The 26,647-nt window shown below is 41.8% G+C and overlaps 1 protein-coding gene across 1 annotated transcript in view; it reads right to left on the bottom strand.

Annotated features, from left to right (window-relative positions):
• The window catches only part of LOC126457334 (HCLS1-associated protein X-1), an 85,456-nt gene that overhangs the window by 54,819 nt on the left and 3,990 nt on the right, over positions 1–26,647 (bottom strand). The window contains exons 2-3 of the mRNA XM_050093544.1: positions 17,240–17,326; positions 16,963–17,090 (exon numbers count right to left, since the gene is read on the bottom strand). Of these exons, the coding sequence (XP_049949501.1) occupies positions 16,963–17,090; positions 17,240–17,326 (215 nt within the window). The remainder of the gene's footprint in view (positions 1–16,962; positions 17,091–17,239; positions 17,327–26,647) is intronic.

The raw sequence follows: 26,647 nt of genomic DNA on the forward strand, positions 1-26,647 counted from the left end.
TGAGTGAGAAGTGGGGACTGATTTCCCCAATGGTTTGGGGGAGGGGGGGGGGGGGGGGCAGTGCTCCCAAGGTAGGTGGTGTGGGAGCAAAAGGTAAAGGAGTATGGTATGACAATAACATGGATCAGCAAATGTACCATGTTAAAAGATTTGGAGGTCAGTATGTCCACGCAACACTATGCCGTGCCAAAGCACTACACCTGGACTAACAAAGCAATCATATTGTCACAAAAGAAGCTGAGTAGCACAGTTGCTGTAGTGTAGTGGTTACGATACTAGACTGTTGCATGTAGAGTCGTGAGTTCAAAACTCACCTGAACTGTAAGATTTAATTTCAATATTCGGTTCGAGTACATTCTATAAGTATCCACAAATGGCAAGAATAATTTTACTGGAATGTTCTGTAGCTGTATATAATATATATCATATGTGTTCTGGCCGGAGGCAGTTCGCTCCGCACTCTTGTATGTGTAAGTACTGAATAAACCTTCGTTAAGTGAAGTTAGTGTTCGTCATCCATCTACTTACACCTTCTTCTATGTGACAATATTTGACAATGTTCCTGGGTCCACTGTGTGTTCCCACTTTCACCATAAGAGGTTACATCTAGAACCACTACTCAGACTGAATCTGCTTTCATCCGAGAAGAGCTATGACCCTACTCCTTGTTGGTCCAGTACCTTTGCTCTTGGCACCAGCACAAATGACACAGCTGAAGTCCAGGTGCTACGGAACATAGCATACTGGTCATCCGGAATACACACCACCCTCCTGCAGCCACTGTGGAGTGAGAGACTGCATGCTTTGCAGTCCTGTTAAATGCGGTTTGCAATTGCACCCACTGTTTGATGTTGGCCCCTTCTTGCCTGTTGCATAATATAGTAGCCATCTGGTGCTGTAGTTGACTACTGCCTCTCCTTTAGTCAGCAGTTCTTGAGGTTTGGAACAATGATCATGGACATGAAAGAATGCTTGGAGCAATACCATATTCCTGGGCTACACTCAACAAACTTCACCCTCCTCCCAGTTTCCCGATGATTCTTCCACTTGTGAAGTCATTTAAACATTGTCTTTAGGAAATACTGTAATGACGATCACCACCAAAGTGCCAGTGCACCATAACAGCTGGCTGATTGAAAGACACTGTCATTTACTGTTCCTTCAACAGCCTTGTGTGGCAGGACCTGCCCCATTTGGCACTATAGTCATGCTGACCTCACACCGTGCAACGTCCAGCTTCCTGTGGACAACTGGATCACCTTTGGCAACATGCTCCTGCACTTTCTTTCATTTGCACCGAGTTATTAATTTGTTACATTATGTAACTATCTCAACCTTAAGTTTTGCAAAGCAGTGTATCATAACGCCAGTATAGCGGCTACTCACCTGGCCTATCCTTTACACTTCAAAAACGAGTAAGTGTTGACGGGTACTACAAACTGAGCCAATCACAACTTTATTTTCTGGCCATAACCTATCCTACAACAGGATTCAAACAATATATAGAGTTCTTTGAGTAACAAACTCCTTAGGTGACAAATGGGAAACTTTAGACATATTTTTCATGAGGTTGGAAAGAAAATCAGTGTATATATTGTGTACCCGCCAAAACAAGATATACAGCAGAGGGTGCTAAACACTACTCAAGGTGCAGGTTGTAATTTAAGCCACTAACTGTGACATGATGCCACCAACAGTATCTTTTACTTAGGTTCTGGGACAATTGCCAGTTTATGTTAGTACTTGGCAAATGTGGTTATGACTACCAGCCTGTCTCAGTGACTGAATGTACAGCTCTTCATTTTCAACACTTTCGCCGTATCTACTTGGGTTTCTGCAATATGGAGAAAAGCAAAGAATCTCGAGCAGAGGCCCTAATGCTCTATTGGAATCTTTGCTATACATTTTGTGAGCTGCATTCCTAAATGAAGATTTGTAGCACCTTACTTGACAGATACTAGGTAGGCTGGATACACAGAAATGCTACATGGGCAGCAGAGTATGTGATCTATAAAGGGCACTAAAAAAAAACCCGATCACTAGTGTAAAGTAACAGTAATGATTTTATTAACTCAAAAATGTAGTTATAACCAGTACACATACTCAAAAATAGTCACCAAAACTGTTGGCACATTTTTCCCATTGAGACACTAACCAGTCGATTCCATCCTTGGAGACACTAGTAGGCTGCTGTTGGATCCAGGCCTGGATTCAGTCACACATTTTGTTGTCCGTTGTGAATCGATGTCCGCGAATATCTTGTTTTAGAGGTCCAAACACATGAAAGTCACACGGTGAAAGGTCAGGACTGTATGGTGGATGTTCCAGCATTTCCCACCAAAACAGCTGCAATGTCGTCTTCACCGCATAGGCCGTGTGGGGGCGGGCATTATCATGCAGAAGGATAACGTCATTGGACAACATGCCTTGGCGTTTCGACTTGATGACTTGTCTAAGTTTCTGTAAAATGGTTTGATAATGCTGGGCATGAAATCAAAACACTCCCATTGTTCCTGCTTATTTGCCTGTATGTTCAGAAGTGGACAATAACTTGTATGACCACCTTCTCTTCGGCGTGAAACCACACTGGTGCTATGCAACATTAAACAGTGTGTATGCGCCAGTGTCTTTACTGATAGATGGCGCCACCATAACAGCAGTTGCATGGTGCCACCTTACGTGTAAGGCAAAGGTAGACACACTGACCTTGTTTCATTTGAATGAACCTCATACATCTATACTCTGTGAACCACTGTGAAATGCATGGCAGAGGGAATGTCCCACTATACCAGTTATTAGGGCTTATTCCCATTCCATTCACAAATGAAACACAGGAAAAATGGTTGTTTAAATGGCTCTGTGTGTGCTGTAATTAATCTAATCTTATTCTCATGATCACAATGGGAGCGGTATGTAGAGGGTTGCACAGGGTGTCCCCACTCGAAAGGGGCCCCACAAACATGTGAAGTAATTCCGCTGAAATTGCACCATGTAATTTGTAACCTTTGATGTGGCAGCACTACACTCTGCAATGTCATTTTATGCAACAGTGTGTTTCAGCATGGCTGTGGCTGGAGACCAGTGTTCAGTGACAACGTATTGCTATTCTGTCGAAGAGTACATGTTTCGTGTGAAACAACAGTGGATTACTGATTCCATTAAGACATGTCAGCAAATGTTTGTTGCAACGGTTTGGCGACCAGCATATACAGTCTGAATACTGCATACAAAAGTTAGTGAACGAGATGGAGAACAGTGGAACGATGTTGATCTTCACATCTTCACAACGTGGAATGGCCACCATTATCGGAAGAAAAAGTGACTGATGTGAAACAATGATTGTTGGCCTCTCTTACAAAGTCTGCTTGAGATTTATCTCAGGAACGAGGAATGTCATGGAGCACATGTCACAGAGCTCTGAAGCAAGCCAGCATGTACCCATAACAGTTTACAGTTGTTCAGGAACTGAATGTCAATGACAAAGATAAATGCATTACATTTTGCCATTGGTTTCACCAATTTATTGCTCAGAGGCCACGAATATTGCAGTACACACGGTTCAGTGATAAGGCGTGGTTCCACATCTCTGCTACATAAACTCTCAAAATATACATTTGTGATGTAATGAAAATCCACATGCATTGGATGAACAACCCATGCATTTACAAAAGATTGGTGTGTTCTGTGCAATACCAAAGCATCACATCATCAGACCAATTATCTTAGAGTCTACTGTGAGAAGTGCAGTTTCTAGCAAAATGTTTTAGGGATTTGTGAACTAGTTGGACGACGAAGAACTTACCCTCTGCTGTTACCAACAAGTTGACTTTTTCCTCTACGCTGGCCTAAAAGGCAAGGTGTACAGGAACAAACCACACAAGTTGGAAGATTTATGAGAGATCATCATCAGAAAAATACATGAAGTGACACCAGAGCTTCTAGCAGCAACAGTTGAGAATCTGCAGCATTGTGTTTTGCGTTTACAAGTCGAGGGCCGTCACTTCCAGCACCTTTCATGATTCACTTTTACTTCCCCATGAACAAGGTAAAAGATGTTGATATCATTTCATTTCCCGATTTTTTTGCAAAGCCTTTAAGTGTAATATAAGCAAATGTATGTATGTTGGGCCTCTCATCTGTAGTATATTCTTGGAGCCATCATTTAAAGTCAGTTCCTGAAACTTTGTTAGTAGACTTTCTTGGGATAGTTTACATCTGACTTCATGAGCCTGCCAGTTCAGTTCTTTAAACATCTCAGTGACACTCTCCCAAGGGTCAAACAAACCTGTTACCATTTGCACTGCCCTTCTGTATATATGTTCAATATCCCATGCTAGTCCTATATGGCAAGGGCACCACACACTTGAGCAATATTCTACGCTGGGTCACATGAGTTTTTCAACTCTGACTCACTAACATTATATTCATAGGATTCTATGGGTTGGGTTTTTTTTTTTTTTTTTTTTTTTGTGAAGTCCACAATTTTACATTTTTGAACATTTCAAGCAGGCTGTCAATCATTGCACCATTTTGAAACCTTATTCAAGTCTGATTGAATATTTGTACAGCTTCGTTCAGACTGTACTTCGCTGCAGATAACTGCAACATCTGTGAAAAGTCTGGGGTTACTTTAATATTGCCCGCAAGATCATTAATATAGAACATGAACAGCAAGGGGCCCAACGCACTTCGTTGGGCTACATCCAAAGTTACTTCTACATCTGACACTGACTCTCTTCCAAGATCACATGCTGTGTCCTCCCTACCAAGAAATATTCAATCCAGCCACATATTTCGTCTGATACACCATATGATCAGACTTTTGGTAATATAGGTAGGTAATAAGCATAGCTTTATACATAAGTATGACTCAGCCAAGTCACTACACCAGCGTCACTTGAAATGACTTTCTAGAAAGTGTATTTGACCACAGAAACACTGAAAGATTTATGTTATGTATTGAATTTGTAAAAGGATATATTGTGTATGTAAACCTTAACATGTCACAAATCACACCGAATTACCTGCATATAACCAATCGAACACACAAGCCAAATTGGTGAACCGTTCATTACATCAGCCTTAAGGAACACATGCTGTCACATATTAAGGGAACTTGCACATGAATAACGGCCAAAAAATCGATTTTTGAATTTCTGTCTAAGAAAATTCTCTGTAGCTTTCTGAATAAGTAAGAGTTTACTTCCAGGAAAATGGACCACAGGCAGTACCAAAATTAGAGGAATTTAAAAGTGGCAGCATGCACCATGACATCCCCATGGCACCCAGTCAGCTCTGTTAAAAATAAAGTTTTGCTCTCATTTGTTTTCTTTTTATGACTTTTTAGTCCGTTAAGTTGAATAACCTGCGAGAGCTTTACAGTTGCTTATCTTTTGTTTATACAGACTGTTTAATTATTGTTTGCTGTTGTTTTGGGCGATTATTTTGTTTAGCGTGAAGTAACAGTGTGTGTCCACTTGAAAGCAATAGGAAGAATTAAGAAGTTTGGTGTCAAACAACGTAAATTTTACGGAAATCTGTTCACCAAACGGATTAACTCTCCTAATACTCAGATACAACGTGATACAACACTTGAATCAACCTCAACTACTCCAAGTGCTTCAGAGCAAAAACTGAAATATTTGGACAATGGCTCCACAGTAGTAATGCTGATAATACAGAGGTACGAACTACTGATTCAGTTTGTGTTATTGTTGAACTCTCTACTCTATCTGAACTAATAAATAAAGCATTGCAATGTAAGGAATGTGGCAACAGTGGTGTGCAGATAGTTGAGGACATACGTGCTAGAAGAGGTTGTGCATCGAATTTAAGAGATGTTTGTAATCTTTCTGATTTAAGCAAATGTGGTTCAAGAATTGGTTGGTTGGTTGGTTTAAAAGATGGGGGAAGGGACCAAACAGTTAGGTCACTGGTCCCTTGTTCCGAATAAAACAATGCTACAAGGGTGAGAATAAACAAGCAAGACTGACAACACAAAATGGAGAGAAAGGAAAAAGCACTAGAACAATGAAAGGGCAACAAACACTTTAAATGGAAAAAAGGGAGAAGAAAACCATGTAAACGCAAGAAACAGGTAGAAAAGATTAAAATGTCAAAACAGATTACCATGGCTGGCTGACCATGAGAATAAAAAGGGAGCCAGCCACTCTGCAACCCATTAAACTGTCCAACCCACAAGCACTAGGGTGGAGGACACAGAGGGACAAAAGACATGTGCTAAAATCAAATGATACAACCACCTTCACGAATAAAACAAGAACTAAATTAGCCGATAAAGCGTTGTCAGATAAAATTAGTGGCAACGAGTCCGGTAACCGAAGTCTTCCTCGCAGGGCAGTCAAAGTGAGACAGTGCACCCAGAATATGGGCCACTGTCAACCAGGCGCCGCATCGACACTGAGGCGGGTCATGACGATGCAGGAGGTAGCTGTGGGTCGCCCAAGCATGGCCAATGCAGAACCGACAGAGAACCACAGAGTCCCTGTGAGAGGCCCGCATGGAGGACAGCCACACATTCGTAGTCTCCTTAACGGCACGCAGTTTGTTGTGCGTACTGAGACTATGCCATTCCGTCCCCCAAAATCGAAAAACCTGATGATGTAAAAATGAATGCAGGTCAGTTACTGGAATGCCGATCTCCATGAGTGGTTTCTGTGTAGACTGTTTGGCCTGCCTGTTAGCAAGTTCGTTGCCTGGGATTCTGACATGTCCTGGGGTCCACACAAACACCACTGAACGACCAGATCGTTCCAGGGCATAGGTGGACTCCTGGATGGTTGCTACCAAAGGATGACAAGGGTAGCACTGGTCGATAGCTTGTAATCTGCTCAAGAGTCAGTACACAGAAGAAATGACTCCCAGGGCATGAATGGATGTGCTCAAGAGTACAAGATATAGCCACCAGCTTTGCAGTGAAAACACTGCAGCAATCGGGCAAGGAATGCTGTTCAATATGTCCTCCATGGACATACGCAAAGCCGACGTGACCATCAGCCATCAAGCCGTTGGTGTGAATCACTTCATGGCCTAGGGTACATGTCAAGAATTGAGACGAAGTGACAGCGGAGAGCCTCGGGGTGAACTGAGTCCTGTGGGCCATGTGAAATGTCCAGGCGAAGCTACGGCCTGGGTATATACAATGGAGGTGTATGCGATTGGACCTAGAGTATAGCTGGTAAGGCCAAGGACTCCAGTTCGGTTAGAAGGGATCGGACACAGACTGCAATTTGAAGCCCTGACCTGGGCCGCCGATGCAGGAGATGAACCACCGTGGGTGGGAAAAGGAGACGGTAATTTGGATGCGCAGGAGAACTACGAACATGTGCAACGTAACTTGCAAGCAGTTGTGCATGCCTGACCTGCAATGCAGGAACTCCAGCCTCTGCAAGAACGCTGGTCACCGGACTCGTCCTAAAAGCTCCCGTCGCTGGTCTAACGCCACAGTGGTGCACTGGGTTGAGTAAATGCAAAGCTGAGGGCGCCGCTGAACCATAAACCAGACTCCCATAGTTAAGACGGGATTGAACAAGGGCTCTGCATAGCGGCAGCAGTGTAGAGCGATCTGCACCCCAGTTGGTGTTGCTCAGACAGTGGAGGGCATTTAGGTGCTAACAGCACTTCCGCTTAAGCTGACCAAGATGAGGAAGCCAATTCAATCAGGCGTCGAAAACCAGTCCCAAAAATCTATATGTCTCCACTACAGTGAAGGGACCATCAGGAAGGTAAAGTTCTGGTTCCAGATGAAAGGTATGGCGCTGACAGAAGTGCATAACACATGACTTGGTGGCCGAAAACTTAAAGCAGTGGGCTGGGGCCTATGACGGCACCTTGTGGATGGCTCCCTGTAGGTGACACTCAACAGCAGCAGTACTGGTGGAGCAGTATGAAATGCAGAAGTCGTCTGCATACAGAGAGGGTGAGATGGACAGCCCTACAGCTGCTGCTAGACCATTAATGACCACTAAAAGTAGAGATACACTCAATACAGAGTCCTGCGTGACCCCATTCTCCTGGATATGGAGGGAACTATGGGAGGCACCAACTTGGACACGGCAAGTATGAAGTGACAGGAAATTCTGGATAAAAATCAGGAGTGGGCCTCTGATACCCCACTTGTATAACGTGCCAAGGATATGATGTTGGCAAGTGGTGTCATACGCTTTTCGTAAATCAAAGAAGATGGCAACAAGGTGTTGCCGTCTGGATAAGGCTGTTCGGATGGCAGACTCAAGGGACACAAGGTTATCAGTGGTAGAGCGACCCTGGCGGAAGCCGACCTGGCACAGAGCCAGTAGGTCATGTGACTCCAGGACCCAATCCAACCACTGACACACAATACCTTCCAACAGCTTACAAAGAACATTGGTGAGACTGATAGGCCGATTGCTATCCAAATCAAGCGAGTTTTTGCCAGGTTTGAGAACTGGTATGATGGTGCTCTCCCGCCGGTGCATGGAAAGACACCATCACATCAGATCCGGTTGAAGATTACGAGATGTCACTTGTAGTCAACCGAGAGATGTTTAATCATCTGACTGTGGATCTGATCGGGCCCAGGTGCTGTGTCGGGGCAATGTGCAAGGGCACTGAGGCTGAGGAGCTCCCACTCTGTAAATGGGGTGTTATAGGTTTCACTGTGGTGTGTAGTGAACAAGAGGACTCTTCCATCTGCCATTTGAGAGTGCGAAAGGCTGAGGGGTAATTCTCAGACATGGGAGCATAGTGCTCAGCAAAGTACTCGGGAATCACGTTTGCGTCTGTAGACAACACGCCATTTACATTAACACCAGGAACACTTGTTGGTGTCTGATACCCAAAAACTCATTTGATCTTTGCCCAGATTTGGGAAGGTGATGTATGGCACCCAATGGTCAAGACGTACCTCTCCCACCACTCGTTTCCACCTTTTGATAAGCTGGCGAATGTCGGCATGGAGCCGTTTCAAGGCTATGAGGTGCGCCAGGGAAGGGTGCCGTTTCTGCCACTGCAGAGCTCGCCAGCGTTCCTTAATTGCATTGGTGACTTCCGGCAACCACCACGGGACTGCTTTCACCGAGGGCACCCTAAGGAACGAGGGATCATGTTTTCTGCTGCAGTAACAATCGTTGTAGTTACCTGCTCAACCACCACATCGATGTTACCGTGTGGGGGAGATTCAAGACTGACAGCAGAGGAGAAAGTTTCCCCGTCCATCTTGTTTAAAGCCCATCTGAGCAGGCGTTCGTGGACCTGACGTTGAGGCAGTGACAGGAAGATGGGGAAGTGGTCACTATCACACAGGTCGTCATGCGCTCTCCAGTGATAGATGGGAGAGGGCCAGGATTGCAAACCGGAAGATCAATGGCCGAATATGTGCCATGTGCCACAGTGAATTATGTGGCAGCCCCAGTATTTAAGAGGAGAGGCTGGGTTGTGACAGTAAATTTTCGACAACTCTGCCTCGATCAGTAAGAACTGTGCCACCCCATATGGGGTTATGGGTGCTAAAATCTCCCAAAAGTAGGAAAGTTTAGGGAGTTGATCAATCAGTGCAGCCAATGCGTGCAGGGGTACTGCACAATCTGGAGGAAGATATACGTTGCAGACAGTTATTACCTGCATCGTCGAAATCCTGACAGCCACAGCTTCAAGAGGGGTGAAGGGGCACAGGTTCAGTGCATACTGAGTTCAGGACATAGCTGCAAACTCCACCTGACACACTATTATAGTTGCTACGGTTCCTATAATATCCCTTATAGCCATGGAGGGCAGGGGTCCGCATTGCCGGAAACCAGGTTTCCTGAAGGGCAATGCAGAAAGCAGGTGTAAAGCTTAACAGTTTCCACTGCTCAGCCAGGTGGTGGAAAAAACTCCTACAATTCCACTGGAGGATGATGTTATCGTGAAGCTGGGAAGGCATGAAGTGTGCAAGGAGGCAGGTTATGCCTCAGGGTCACCTGCTGCCGCTGATTGAGTATTTGTAGCCATTTCTATGGTGGATGAGGCATCAGTGAGATCCATGTCCGCAGGAGACGCTAATATCTCCATCCCATCCTCAGATGCAGAATTGATAGGGAGTGGTGATGTTGGGGTCACCAGAGGATCCTGTTTCTTAGCGGACTACTACTTTTCTCTTTAGGGGCATGCTGGTAAAATTTTTCCAAAGCAGCTTCAGACACGGAGGAAGACTGTGAAGCTCTTCGTCCAGCAGCTCCTTGCGCCACTGCCGAGTGTCCACCATGGCATTAGTGGAGACCTTGGAAGAGAGGGACCCAAGGAACCCCTTCCACTCAAGAGGAGCTGGAGGAGGTTGTTGCTTCTCCATCAGGGGGGAGGGGACCGAGGAGAGCCCACTGTTCATGGCACAGAGTGAGGAACCACTGGCACTTGGAGCAGCGATGGTGATGTATCTGCAGCGCATGTCGACGTCAACCGAATGGGGTGTAATCTTTTGAATTTATGTTTAGCCTCTGTGTACATCAACCAGTCCAGTGTCTTGTACTCCATGATTTTCTGTTCCTTTTGGAGTACTGGGCAGTCTGGCGAGCAGGGGGGAGTAGGGCTCTCCACAGTTGAAGCAAGTTGGAGGTGGCGCACATGGAGTATCTTGGTGCAGTGGATGTCTGCAGTGTCGACATGTGACGCTTTAAGTGCAGGGGGAAGACATGTGCCTGATCTTCCAGCACGTAAAGCACCGCATAAGGGGAGGAGCATATGGTTTAACATTACAGCGGTAAACCATCACCTTGACCTTTTCAGGCAATGAATCACCCTCAAAAGGCCAAGATGAAAGCACTGGTAGCAACCCTGTTGTTTTTGGGTCCTCTGTAAATGCGCCGGATGAAATGAACACCCCGCCATTCTAAATTGGTGCAGAACCTGTCTTCAGACTGCAAGAGGAGGTCACGATGGAAAATAATCCCATGGATCATGTTGAGGTTTTTATTGGGAGTGATGGAAACAGGAATATCACCCAGCTTGTCACAGGCGAGTAACGCTCGGGATTGGGCTGGGGATGCATCACGACTGTGCCATTTTGCATCTTGGACAGAGCTGCCACTTCTCCAAACTTATCCTCAAGGTGTTCAACGAAAAACTGAGGCTTCATTGAGAGAAAAGCGTCCCCATCGGTTCTGCAACAGACTAAAAACCGAGGCGAATATGGTTCTCTCCGTTCTGTAGCTCTGTGTTCCTCCCATGGTGTTGCGAGGGAGGGAAATGATTTAGGGTCATACCTGTTGGCATTGTATTCTATCTTGCCCTTCTTAGAGACAGCTGGTGCCGTAGGGTCACCAGCAAGAGATGATTTAATCCACCTCATTGCGGGTCATTCGCCCTGATGCGACCCACTCCAATCAGGGGCTCTCCCCATGGGCACAGGTGGAGACCGAATTTAAGGGCACTCGTGCACCACATAAGGCGTCCTTCCCCATATGGCCCGCACTTCTGTAGAATTTTGGAAGTGGCAGGTCAAACCATAGAATGTGACCTGAAATCACAGGGCCAAAAAGTGTGAGACTCCTTTTAGTCACCTCTTACTGCAGGCAGGAATACCTTGGGACGATTCTAACCCCAAGAATTGTTTGTAATTTCTGGGATTTAAGCAAATGTGGTTATACTTTTGGCGTAACTAAACAGAGAGTGTATAACACAAATATTAAACATGCTTATAGCTCCCCCCTGCCCCCCCCCCCCCTTTACAAGGTTTGACAGGTCCAATAAAATTATTCTACAGACTTTAGAAGAAGTAGCAAATGATAGCATGAAACATGCTGTTCAGGAAAATGTAGACAATGTGAATGACAGCAATACATGTATGTCTGCAGCCCTGAATGCATGCTGGCAATGAAGAGGCCATAGCTTCCTAAATGGTGTAGTGACAGCTACTGCCTTGGACAATGGTGGAGTCATTGATGTGGAACGTAATACCAAGTACTGTCTTGGCTGTACTAGTGGAAATGAAAATCACTGATGTTTGATTAATTTTAGTGGCTATAGTGGAGGGGTGGGACCTGAAGGTGTTGTGAAGATATTTCACAGCTCAGTGAAGAAATATTGTTTGATGTATACATCTTACCTAGGAGACGGAGACTCAAAAGGGTACATAAAGGTTTGTGAATCCAAACTTTATGCTGACACAAAAATTGAAAAAATGGAATGTGTTGGACATGCCCAGAAAAAGTTAGGTACAAGATGGAGGAACTTGAAGAGGAATCTGAAAAGAAAGAAATTATAAGTGCATTAGTGGCCGTGGTCAGCTAACAGACAAAGAAATATACAGGTTTCAATATTATTATGGACAAGCCATAAGACAAAATAAAAATGAGCTTGAGGGAATGAAAAAGGCAGCATGAGCTACCTTCTTTCACAAATGTTCCACAGAGGACAACCCATGTCATGCACTCTGCCCACCTGGCAGTGATTCATGGAATGGCTACCAGAGGGCTGTTTTCAAGGTGAGACCTACAACTATAAACATTCTTTCCCATTTGCTATAATGGAAGTTATAACCTATATATTGGGATCTAAGTGACACAAGATTATTAGAGAAATTTTTACATGGTAGGACTCAAAATCCAAATGAAAGTTTCAACAATTGTGTGTGGGAACAGATACCAAAATCTGTTCCAGTAGGACTAAATACTTTGAAAATAGGAGTGCTAGATGTTGTTCTATATTTCAATGACAGTGCAGTGTCAAGGGTTAATGTTATGGAAATGATGGGAGTGCCTGGTGGACTAAATATGCATAGAGCTCTAATAGCTGTTGACTGAAGAAGACTATTCAAAGCAGGAAAATAAGCATTGGAAGCCACCAAAAAAGCAAGAATAAGAAGAATAAGTGTGAAAGAGAGACAGGACAAACAGTAACACAGGAAGCAAGATGAATATAGACCTGGGATGCGTTAGTGCCATACAAGTTTAACAGAAAAAGCATATTTTAACTTTAACTTGAATTTCCCCAAAGTTACATAATTTTCTGATCCGGTACACTTTGGCTAAAAACTGCAAGGGCTATTCAGGAAGTAGGGAATGTTTTCGTCTGACGCCGCTAGGTGCACCCTGATCATGTATATTTTGGAATGTGCGTGCTCAGCAGTTCAGTCAGCATCCATCCGTGACAGTGGGAATGTGTGTGTGCATCTGCTTTTTCCAATATTCGAATTTGAAACGTGCGCTGCAATCGAAAACCTTGCCAATTGTGAGGTGCGGTCTGTGATACGGTTTTTGTTGACAAAAAACCTAAAACCTATAGAAATTTATCATGAACTGTGCGAAGTGTGCGGAAACAACGTCATGAGTGAATGTTCTGTACGGAAATGGTGCATTCGGTTTAAAAATGGCTGAACCAACGTTCATGATGAAGAGAAGAGTGGGCACCCGAGCACCGTGACTGATGATCTTGTAGCTCAAGTTGATTAAACGATTTGTGAAAACAGTCGCTTCACAATAATGGAGCTTTCGCTTTCTTTTCCACAAGTTTCACGGACTTCATTATTTGAAATTGTCACTCAAAAGCTAGGCTACCACAAATTTTGTGCACGATTGGTGCCCAAAATGCTTACAGAGCACCATAAAGAACAGCAAATGGAGGCAATGTTGACATTTTTGGAGGCCTACCACAAACATAGTGATTCATTACTGTATCAAATTGTAACCAGTGACGAGACTTGGGTGAAACACATCAATTGTGAGACAAAATTACAGTTCATGGAGTGGGGGCACACAAGGTCCCCCCAAAAACCACCAAAATGTTTGCAAACCTTGTCAGCAAGGAAGTTGATGGCAGCAGTGTATTGGGATAGGCAAGGTGCTTCTTATTGGTTTTCTCGAACGTGTGGAGGAACCATAAATTCTGCCCAGTACTGTCAAACTTTGCACAGCCATAGAAGAGCAGTTCAAAACAAATGCCAAGGAAAGCTGATGTACAGAATTTGGTTTTGCACGACAATGCCCGACCTCACACGGCAAACCGCACTAAAGAACTCCTTAATTCATTCCAATGGGAAATTTTCCCTCATCCACCGTACAGCCCCGATCTTGCACCAAGCCACATCCAACTGTTTCCCCAAGATGAACAACTGGCTTGCAACACAGCGCGTTGATGACGCGAAACTCCAGGCGGACGTGACTCACTGGCTGAAGTCTCAGGTGGCAGAATTTTACAATGAAGGTCTTTCAAAGCTTGTTCACCGCTATGATAAGTGCCTCAATGTGTTTGGTGACTATGTGCAGAAGTATTTGTAAGTCACTCTTTCAGATGTACATAGTAAAATGTATTTCTCGTACTTAGTTTTTTTTTAATGCCAAAATGTTAACTACTTTCTGAACAGCCCTCATATTAAACACAGAGAGCTGAAATTGTGTATACTGTCTTAAAACCTGCTTAACTAAAAAGTAGACCATTCTTGTGACTTAACTTTGAAAATAAAATTCTTTTTTGAAGAAAAACTCTGAATTCATTTCCAAAATTTTTGATAATCATAGTTAAAATTTTTTGTGCCACAGTTTTAGGTAGCACCATCTTTTCAATAGTATGTTTTAAAGATAATAATGTAAAGAAGTTACAGGAAAAAATAAACCTTACTCTTTGTTTGCATTATGAGAAATGTGTGCCTATGATTTATATAAATAATTAGTGTGGTTTATTTCACCTGCACCAAAAAGATACAATTAAAAAAAGTGACAGATCTAAAGCAGTGGTTCATACATAAAAATATTCTCAAAATATGTCTTCAAAGATGGTAATCATTATATGGGCTCACAAACCTTATTCTTTGAGTTACACTGTTTAGAAAACTGATAATTTTTTCAAGGTTTCCCCTGGTATTCACGGACCAGTCCCCTTAATGTAGCGATATCAGGGGAACATGGAGTGTTGGGGTCTAGAGTAAAGTGACTACTTAGCATTCCACACACAGATGGTATGTGTGTGACATAGTCAACACTTTAGATTAACTGACTATAATGTCATCATCATCATCTTGGACAGATCCCAACCTCTGGCCAGGTCTGTTTGGAACATTGGCCTCTCCATCATCTTCTGTCTTGCCACCATCTCTCCGTCTTCACCTTGGTCCAGTCTTCTCCTTTCTTCTAGATGCATTCCTCTACTCCTTTCAGCCATCTGTCTCTAGGTCTTCCTCTTGGTCTCTTTCCTTCCAGTTTCATCTCGTGTATCCTCCGGGGTATCCTCTTCTCCTCCATTCTCTTAATGTGTCCATACCATCTCAGCCTTGATTTCTCTATCTCCTCCTGTAATGGTTCCACCTCCATTAACTCTCTGATCCTATCATTTCTTAACCTGTCTATCTTTAGTCACTCCAATACTGTTTCTCAAGAATTTCATCTCACTAGCTTGTACTTTACTTTTCTCTCTTCCTTTCATAATCCAGGTTTCTGATGCATACGTCAGGATTGGGACATAGTATGACTGGTATATAACCTTTTTACTGATTTGGGGTATATCCTTGCTCCTTATCAGGCTTCTGACATTCCGAAATGCTTCAGCTTTTCTCCCCCGCTCATTAATTTTTGTCACTTTTTCCATCTTTCTGTATCAAGCTTCCTAGGTTCTTGAAACTCTCCAGTCTCCTCAATCGTTCCCCACAAATTGTTATTCCAGTTGTTCCTCTCCCTTTGTTCTTGTTGTGATAATCATCTCGCTCTTTCTCACACTGAATTTCATCCCATATTCTTCTACTGTACGTTCCCATAGTCCAACTGCTCTTGTACTTCCTCCCCCTTATTCCCCCGGGCCATCAGATCAGCTGCAAACATCAAAGCTTTCATCTTTCCTTCACCAATTACTTGTGCTACTGCACTCATTATATCATCCATCAATGAAGAGTAATGGTGAAAGTGCACTTCCCTGCCTCAAGCCATTCTTCTGTTCAGTCCAAGCTGGTCTCTCCTCCCACTTTCACACAGCTCACACTTCCATGGTACATTTCCCTTATCCGCCAAATAATCTGTTTTGCTATTCTTCTGTTCTCCAGGGAATTTCACACTTTGCTTATATGTACACTATCACACGCTTTTTCAGCAACCAGGAAGGTCATTAGTAGATCTATTCCATATTCATAGTGCTGTTCCTGCAGATGTCTTACAGCAAAAATTAGATCCACCGTGGACTTTCCTGTTCTGAAGTCATGTTGCTCTTCTCTCATCCCTTCTAATTTTGCTCGAATTCGTGCTTCCAAAATTTTCTCAAAAATATGACTTTAATGTAATAATCTAAAAATACAGAACAATTATTTGAGCAAATATGTTTCTTGTGATAGTCAATCTCCTCATGAATAAAAACTGAGGCAATCAACCAAAAGTTGGTTCAAACATCACTATTCTTTGTTGGGCATCATCATTTACACAAAATGCATTTCATGTAGAGGGGAAAAACACAAAGATCAATAAAGGAACCAGCCTCAATCTTGTGATTGTTAAATTTTGTACTTAGGGAGCACAGCTACCATTCCAAGCACATAACGCACAACATACCCCAATAATAACTGGGTTCTTACAACCTAGAAACACAGTGCAGAATGTTATTGGAAATTATAGGTAACAAAAAATTACCTGGAGTTCATCTTCACTGATGCAGAAATGTTCATTAACTGTGTGAGGTGAGAAAAGGTTCATCCTATCACTTTGCTACAAAATAGTGCTGTTACTGGATTTGTGTGGATGAATAATATAGTTAATGTGAACAGTTTCTTGCATCAAACAGTAGTAAGCTGTACTCAACCCATCAATCTGTCATAATGGAACATGTTTTTTACTGATGCACAAGAGATATTTCATGCATCACATGCAGTTTCTTTCTTAAAGTAATACATCTTATTTCACAGACTGAATGCCATTTGAAAGCAATGAACAAATTACAAAAACAATGAATAGCTACAATCGTTATCCATCAAGGTTAGTACATATATACCAATTTCTCCAATATTTTTTTACTTACCAATAATAGGATCTGAGTCAAACATTTGGAAAGTTTTCATCATTTCATTCATTTGTTTTTCAAAAAAACGATGAATTTCAAGAGGACTGGAAAAAATTTTAAAACCAAATGGCTGTTCTTCTAATGGTCTGCAACAAGTAATATTCATTTAAATTAGTCACCAAACAACATCAGTGGTAACTATTATGATGATGCAGTCAACACAAAAAGAGGAAAATCATAATAGCTATCCAAATATAACTAACAATAATGCAAAAAGTCCAAAAAACGCACATACCCCATCTCTTCAATGTCATCATCATCATAATGATCATTACTCCATGCGTTCCTTTCATAATCCTCTGGAGGATAGTTGTAATTCCCCCTAAAAAACAAAATGAGAAATGTAAGTCTATGAAAGACATTCATAAATCTATTACACTCTCTTAAGGTAACACTAAAACTTACTACTGAGCAACCAAATCCATTTTTCTCTTACAAATTTTGGGTAGTTTTTAGTTACTTGTGCGCCATCCAAATTCTTTCTTGACACATTACAGTTAGCATCTGAGAGTCTCTTCTGCATCTTTGAAATTAATTCAACCATCCCACTGAGCCGACCTCGGGGAACATCAGTTTGGATTCCATAGAAATGTTGGAACACGTGAGGCAATACTGACCCTATGACTTACCTTGGAATAAAGATTAAGGAAAGGCACACCTACATTTCTAGCAGTTGTAGAATTAGAGAAAGTTTTTGACAATGTTGACTGGAAATCTCTTTCAAATTCTGAAGGTGGCAGGGGCAAAATGCAGGGAGTGAAAGGCTATTTACAATTTGTACAGAAAGCAGATGGCAGTTATAAGAGTCGAGGGACATGAAAGGGAAGCACTGGTTGGGAACAGAGTGAGACAGGGTTGTAGCCTATCCCCGATGTTATTCAATCTGTATACTGAGCAAGCAGTGATGGAAACAAAAGAAAAATTCGGAGTAGGTATTAAAATCCATGGAGAAGAAATAAAAGCTTTGAGGTTCGCCGATGACATTGTAATTCTCGTCAGAGACAGCAAAGGACTTGGAAGAGCAGTTGAACGGAATGGACAGTGTCTTGAAAGGAGGATATAAGATGAACATCAACAAAGGAGGGTATAAGATGAACATCAACAAAAGCAAAACGAGGATAATGGAATGTAGTCGAATTAAGTCGAGTGATGTTGCGGGAATTAGATTAGGAAATGAGACACTTAAAGTAGTAAAGGAGTTTTGCTATTTGGGGAGCAAAATAACTGATAATGGTCAAAGTAGAGAGGATATAAAATGTAGACTGGCAATGGCAAGGAAAGGGTTTCTGAAGAAGAGAAATTTGTTAACGTAGAGTATAGATTTAAGTGTCAGGAAGTCGTTTCTGAAAGTATTTGTATGGAGTGTAGCCATGTATGGAAGTGAAACATGGACGATAAATAGTTTAGACAAGAAGAGAATAGAAGCTTTCGAAATGTGGTGCTACAGAAGAATGCTGAAGATTAGATGGGTAGATCACATAACTAATGAGGAGGTATTGAATAGAATTGGGGAGAAGAGGAGTTTGTGGCACAACTTGACTACAAGAAGGGATCGGTTGGTAGGACATGTTCTGAGGCATCAAGGGATCACTAATTTAGTACTGGAGGGCAGCGTGGAGGGTAAAAATCGTAGAGGGAGAGCAAGAGATGAATACACTAAGCAGATTCAGAAGGATGTAGGCTGCACTAGGTACTGGGAGATGAAGAGGCCTGCACAGGATAGAGTAGTTTGGAGAGCTGCATCAAACCAGTCTCAGGACTGAAGACCACTACAACAACAACATCCCACTGAAAGACTGATTATGGCAATGGATGAAAAATGTTTCATCACTAAAGATGTCCCATCATCTTTAAAAGCTGAGGAGGGAACAAGATGATTATTCTGCAAGTCTGATTATCAAAATAGTGACTCCTGCTGAAGTAATTCTGTATCTGTACTGAGAGCAACACTACCGCAAATTAAGATTCACTAATAAGTGTGATACTATAGAAAAGGAACCAATGTTTTCATTATTAGTCACATATAATGTTGTTAGCATTTATACATCCCGATTACTGTGCTTATCGCCAGTTTATAAGAGCAAGGTCTAACGTTCTTAGCCTGAGAGAAAAGATTGTTACAAATACCAAAAATACATTTTTTAAGTGAACCCACTTTGTCGCAAATTTTTTCTGCAAAATGATTTCACTCCTTAAACACAATTCTGAAAGGTCAGTAAAAGCACTCTTGGCTTTCATAGACTCTCACTAGAATAAACACTTTTCCATCCACAAGCTCCTTTAGATGTGGGAGCAAGTGTACACTGAAGTTGTGAAATCTGTTGACATAGGATGGACATTTCCATAAGTCACACTACACACCTTTCAAGTTATCTACTGCCAAAGCATCTTTCACTGTCCTGATGGAAGACTATACTTCTTCATATAAATCTTTTTCTGAATATCCTTTCTGTCTTGTCTACTTTTTTATACCACAATACTGGTATCTTTCTCATAAACAGTTAACTTTTTGTCCCAGAAGCTTGCATAGTATTCACTAGTTGTTTTTAACCTTTGAAATCTAAGCAACAAGAAGAACCCCTTTTGTATCCCAGAAACCAATAACATTTCTGAAAGAAAAGACCACCTTCACACTTTTTGGTGGAGGACCACTGGCTTTCATACATTGGTGTATTTGTTAGTTTGCTTTTTGCAAGATGTGGCAGATCTCCCTTCTGTTCCACAGTAACACTAAATATTTTGGTTGCGACACTCGCCTTACACCAATCTTTATCGAAATTGATTAGCTTGTTTTCCTTCTTAAATACATAGGATGTCATCTGTATTGTACACTTGTGTTTATCAGTCATCCAATACAGTATTGTGCAGTTCCTTGATGTTTTCATCTGATGATGTACTTTTGGGGAGTCTTCTTTGTGGATCATCATCAAGAGAAGTACAGCCACATTTGAATTCACTCGCCAATTTCTTAACTCTTAACCCTAGCAATACCAATGCATTTTCCATAACACATGTTACCACGGGGAGGGGGATACTTTAGGCCCAACTTATAAGAAGAAGATAATTGTTATTTATTGTTGACTTATGTTAACGACATACTTTTAAAGACATGCTGATGTGAAAGCAGGGCCCAGAACACGAAAACATCTTTTAGCACAACTCTTAGTAATATCAACACACTTTCAGTAATGTGTACTACCAATAGGGGGCAGGGGGGACAGGTGGGCGAGGAAGGTACTTTCACGTATTCCACCAATGCTAACTAGAGGAATACAACAACTATAGAGCATGAGAAAGCATCACATATGTAGCTACAATAAATATCAACTTTCTACTAAAGGCTGTTAAGTTCATGAAGTCACTTTAAATTCTGGAGAAGTACAATATCAAAATAACAACACTATATGAGACTCCTACATGCAATCTTAACAGGAAGACCATATGAAAGAGTAATCAACACACTCCTGCACTTGGACACAGGATCTGCACAGTCACAGAGGGAATGCCTCTCCATGTCAGTTCAACCAGGGGCCCCAGCTCATAGTCTCAGATTTGACTGAAATTCAGTACACTAATTCTACCATGTGTGGAACACTCATGTACAAAGTATTAGTTTCCCCTGCCAATTAGTTCTAGAATTATGACTTGTGAAAGAAGATGGCGTGGGAAATACGGAAGCGTCTGATCCCGCCCATCTGCTTTGACCCATGACGTCACAAATATGGCGGAAATGCCCATAAACCACAATTCAAATATGGCGCATATAAAGTCATTACGTACACATCATGAGGACGAAAATACATCGAAAAACAAACACACACATGTTCCACAAAAAGCCTAATAACACTAATGGGACAAGCGCGGGAAATAGGGCGTTTTTGGGTGGGGGCAAACTAAATATAAACAAATTTAGACATCCACCCCCATACAAAACAACGAAAAAAACTGACCTCACAAAACTCCCCAAATACCACTAAACACAATATCATCTGGAATCGGACACTTCCCTTGACCTATATAGCTCAACAGCAGCTCCCAATCCCATAAATTAGGACCTAACACTTCCCTTGACCCATATAGCTCAAAAACATCTCCCGATACCAACATTCACAGCCACACATTGGGATCGAACTCTTCCCTTGACCTGTTATCCTTACGACATCTCCACATCTCCTGGTCCGAGATGCCGGAACTTTAAGTAAGCCTCATTTCTTCACGAAACACTGAACACTTCACGACTTCATCCAAAAATCCAAATAGTTGAAGACATTTTATTAGAGACAATGCACTGTCCTCCATTATAGTCGACAACCGAAAACTGTTGACCCTGTCAGTCATATCCATACCTACCAAAGACATAAAAAAAGCAATTTATCAAAATTCACACACGACGCCACACTCGCAAACTAAACCAAAAACATCACCTAACACACCACCAGAGAGCACCACCGATCGCATCAAAACGACACCTACAAACATGCCACTCTCACAAACTAAATTCCGCACCGTCATGACGTTACACACCACAACAGCCTTACGTCATGGGTCAAAGCCGACAGGTGGGATCGGATGCTTCGGTCGACCCGGTGGCGTGACCCGGAAAATGCAACCCACATCTGGTAATCTATCTTCAGACCCAACTTCAGGTCTTAATAACTTTGGAACTGTTCCACACAGTCCAGTGAAATTTTTACAACCCAGTAACATCAATTTAGAGAACACACTCCATGAATCAAAACACCAACAACATATTTCTGAGGGAAAATAAAAATTTCCAAAATGTTATTAAAAAATGTAATATGTTAAAAGGTACATATTGTAGGTGCCCTCTATGCCAAATATAATTCATTCAAAAAGAGTATAAATTTTTTTGCGGTTAGCTTCATGTAGCCTAAACACACACAGAACTCACCATGCCAATATCAGTCACAAAAACTGAGTTACATGCACACAAAAACACAAAAATTTGAAAAATTACCTGAAAAACATGGATTTTCAAAGTGTGGTAGCACAAAAGGGACAAGTGGTATCCAAGACAAATTTCACAAACTGCTTAAGTAGGCCATAATGATATATATCTCAAAATTTCAGCATGTTATTGTAAGACATTTGTGTACAATGGAAGTTGACGGATGTATTTGGTGATGTGGCCATAGTTCCACAACACAAATTTGTAAAAACATATCGTAAACTGTTCTGCCTCTTCTTATCCTCTCCCACAACTGTTTAATCACTAAGCAACAACATACAGACAGATTAACACAACCTATCATTAATGTTTACTGCACCTTAACTGCTAAAAACCAGTTGATTGTGCTTCGTACAGAAGTTCTCCCACACTTTAGCTACTGTACATTGTACATTGAGTGGCAAATTGTACTGTTTTCCTGACACTGTGGTAGGAATTGGCACTGTCATAAGAATATGTTCAAAAGGAATCCAACACCTGTCTGCCAAACATGGCCAATGAAATGATCTTGCTGGTCCTGCTGGTGCCCTGTAGTTCACAAATACATCACCTTCTGCTTCACATCACTCTGCAACAAATCCTAAGTCCCATTTGTCATCATAAAGAGCAATAACATAGCAACCTGGTTGTTTTCTGCTGCTTTTGCTTCTGAATCCTGAGTCAGACACACTGTGAAGACACGTGTTGTGCATGAACCTATAGTTACAACCGGCCAGTCTGCTCATCTGCACATTGTCAGAGTCTGCTGAAGAGAAGTGATGATGGCTCCTTGTGCCTGCAACAGTTTTAACATGTTCTAGTCTGCTTTTTAGCAACTCTTCGACTGATTTCACCTCATCTTTTGAAACATAGAATGATTGTATGCCAGAGATATTTTTCTGTACCAAGGTAAATAATTGAAGAGGTGTTACAATGTGACCTCCTGTAGGATGCTGCAGACTAGCTCGTGATGCCATGCACTTAATGGTAGCACCAATACCATCACATTTTTACCATGACTTGTTGCGAAAAAATTCCATTCTGTGTGAATCTGAAAATCATGGTAATGCATGCATAAATTTTTGAGTTTTTACGGTTTTTGTCCTGACTAGCTGCCCCATCACTGAAGTATTTTGCAAAATGTATGTGAGGTAGCTTGTTTTTCACATATGCCATGACAGTGCGAATGTGGGCTTGAAATGCAATGGCATCATGAATTAAACAGTTACTAAAAACGCACAGGTTTATGACAGACACATCACCTGATTCACCTCTATAGTAAATCACAAATGGCTGGAGAGTTGCTTGACTGTTGTCCCAATGATATCCTTGGATGGCATCTTGAACTATAAATGCATAATTTTCAGAAAGGTCTAGTGTTACTATAATTTCATCTTGTTTCAAATTATCCTTACAAAACTGCAGATAAGCCGATTGTGCTGTTGCTGTGAGGCTGTGTGTGGTCAGTTTGTCCGTTTTCTGACAACACATTTCAACAAAATCTTCCACTGTACTTTGCTTCGTTTCAAGACTTGTGCGAACAAGTGTGTCCATTGTTTACAAGAAACAAGTTTATTGTCATCCATAAGGGGTTCACCATACAGTTTGTTATTCATGTGTTCTGCACAATTTGCCTTACCAGGACACTTTTCACACCTGTGTATCATGCACTGGTAGGAACTGATGTCACACACTATCAGCATCACTGCAGCTTTGTAATCCAGACCAGAATCCTTTATAGGAGCAAACATCAGCTTAGCATTTTGATGGGTCTCACATACACAAATATTGTGTGTGCCCCTTGCACTTACAGGCACAACCCATTTTGGCCGAAGATTGAAAAAAGATGATAAACCTACTTTGGTATTGGGATACTTTTCCCTGAATTCTACATATACTGGTAGTTCTGATATGTTGCATAGCAACAGTCTATTTTGCACCTTACATGTACATTTCCCATTTCCACCGTTACATAGTCTTTTTTTCCAGGCGTTATTCAGCTGTAGTCATTATTTTCATAATACTCCGACACTAGCACTCCTTGGGTTGATTTTATTTTCCTGGCTTGCTTTACCATATATGTTGTTGTTGTTGTTGTTGTTGTTGTTGTGGTCTTCAGTCCTGAGACTGGTTTGACGCAACTCTCCATGCTACTCTATCCTGTGCAAGCTTCTTCATCTCCCAGTACCTACTGCAACCTACATCCTTCTGAATCTGCTTAGTGTATTCATCTCTTGGTCTCCCTCTACGATTTTTACCCTCCACGCTGCCCTCCAATGCTAAATTTGTGATCCCTTGATGCCTCAAAACATGTCCTACCAACCGATCCCTTCTTCTAGTCAAGTTGTGCCACAAACTTCTCTTCTCCCCAATCCTGCTCAATACCTCCTCATTAGTTACGTGATCTACCCACCTTATCTTCAGCATTCTTCTGTAGCACCACATTTCGAAAGCTTCTATTCTCTTCTTGTCCAAACTAGTTATCGTCCATGTTTCACTTCCATACATGGCTACACTCCATACAAATACTTTCAGAAACAACTTCCTGACACTTAAATCAATACTCGATAATAACAAATTTCTCTTCTTCAGAAACCCTTTCCTTGCCATTGCCTGTCTACATTTTATATCCTCTCTACTTCGACCATCATCAGTTATTTTACTCCCTAAATAGCAAAACTCCTTTACTACTTTAAGTGTCTCATTTCCTAATCTAATTCCCTCAGCATCACCCGATTTAATTCGACTACATTCCATTATCCTTGTTTTGCTTTTGTTGATGTTCATCTTATATCCTCCTTTCAAGACACTGTCCATTCCATTCAACTGCTCTTCGAAGTTCTTTGTTGTCTCTGACAGAATTACAATGTCGTCGGCAAGCCTCAAAGTTTTTACTTCTTCTCCATGAATTTTAATACCTACTCCGAATTTTTCTTTTGTTTCCTTTACTGCTTGCTCAATATACACATTGAATAACATCGGGGAGAGGCTACAACCCTGTCTCACTCCCTTCCAAACCACTGCTTCCCTTTAATGCCCCTTGACTCCTATAACTGCCATCTGGTTTCTGTACAAATTGTAAATAGCCTTTCGCTCCCTGTATTTTACCCCTGCCACCTTCAGAATTTGAAAGAGAGTATTCCAGTTAACATTGTCAAAAGCTTTCTCTAAGTCTACAAATGCCAGAAACGTAGGTTTGCCTTTTCTTAATCTTTCTTCTAAGATAAGTCGTAAGGTTAGTATTGCCTCACGTGTTCCAACATTTCTACGGAATCCAAACTGATCTTCCCCGAGGTCCGCTTCTACCAGTTTTTCCATTCATCTGTAAAGAATTCGCATTAGTATTTTGCAGCTGTGACTTATTAAACTGATAGTTCGGTAATTTTCACATCTGTCAACACCTGCTTTCTTTGGGATTGGAATTATTATATTCTTCCTGAAGTCTGAGGGTATTTCGCCTGTCTCATACATCTTGCTCACCAGATGGTAGAGTTTTGTCATGACTGGCTCTCCCAAGGCCATCAGTAGTTCTAATGGAATGTTGTCTACTCCCGGGGCCTTGTTTCGACTCAGGTCTTTCAGTGCTCTGTCAAACTCTTCACGCAGTATCTTATCTCCCTTTTCGTCTTCATCTACATCCTCTTCCATTTCCATAATATTGTCCTCAAGAACATCGCCCCTGTATAGACCCTCTATATACTCCTTCCACCTTTCTGCTTTCCCTTCTTTGCTTAGAACTGAGTTGCCATCTGAGCTCTTGATATTCATACAAGTGGTTCTCTTCTCTCCAAAGGTCTCTTTAATTTTCCTGTAGGCAGTATCTATCTTACCCCTAGTGAGACAGGCCTCTACATCCTTACATTTGTCCTCTAGCCATCCCTGCTTAGCCATTTTGCACTTCCTGTCGATCTCATTTTTGAGACGTTTGTATTCCTTTTTGCCTGCTTCATTTACTGCATTTTTATATTTTCTCCTTTCATCAATTAAATTCAATATTTCTTCTGTTACCCAAGGATTTCTATTAGCCCTCGCCTTTTTACCTACTTGATCGTCTGCTGCCTTCACTACTTCATCCCTCAGAGCTACCCATTCTTCTTCTAATGTATTTCTTTCCCCCGTTCCTGTCAATTGTTCCCTTATGCTCTCCCTGAAACTCTCTACAACCTCTGGTTCTTTCAGTTTATCCAGGTCCCATCTCCTTAAATTCCCACCTTTTTGCAGTTTCTTCATTTTCAATCTGCAGTTCATAACCAATAGATTGTGGTCAGAATCCACATCTGCCCCTGGAAATGTCTTACAATTTAAAACCTGGTTCCTAAATCTCTGTCTTTCCATTATATAATCTATCTGATACCTTTTAGTATCTCCAGGATTCTTCCAGGTATACAACCTTCTTTTATGATTCTTGAACCAAGTGTTAGCTATGATTAAGTCATGCTCTGTGCAAAATTCTACAAGGTGGCTTCCTCTTTCATTTCTTCCACCCAATCCATATTCACCTACTATGTTTCCTTCTCTCCCTTTTCCTACTGACGAATTCCAGTCACCCATGACTATTAAATTTTCGTCTCCCTTCACTACCTGAATAATTTCTTTTATCTCATCATACATTTCATCAATTTCTTCATCATCTGCAGAGCTAGTTGGCATATAAACTTGTACTACTGTAGTAGACATGGGCTTTGTGTCTATATT

The sequence above is a fragment of the Schistocerca serialis genome, chromosome 2 (assembly GCF_023864345.2).
Source record: "Schistocerca serialis cubense isolate TAMUIC-IGC-003099 chromosome 2, iqSchSeri2.2, whole genome shotgun sequence".
Taxonomy (NCBI): domain Eukaryota; kingdom Metazoa; phylum Arthropoda; class Insecta; order Orthoptera; family Acrididae; genus Schistocerca; species Schistocerca serialis.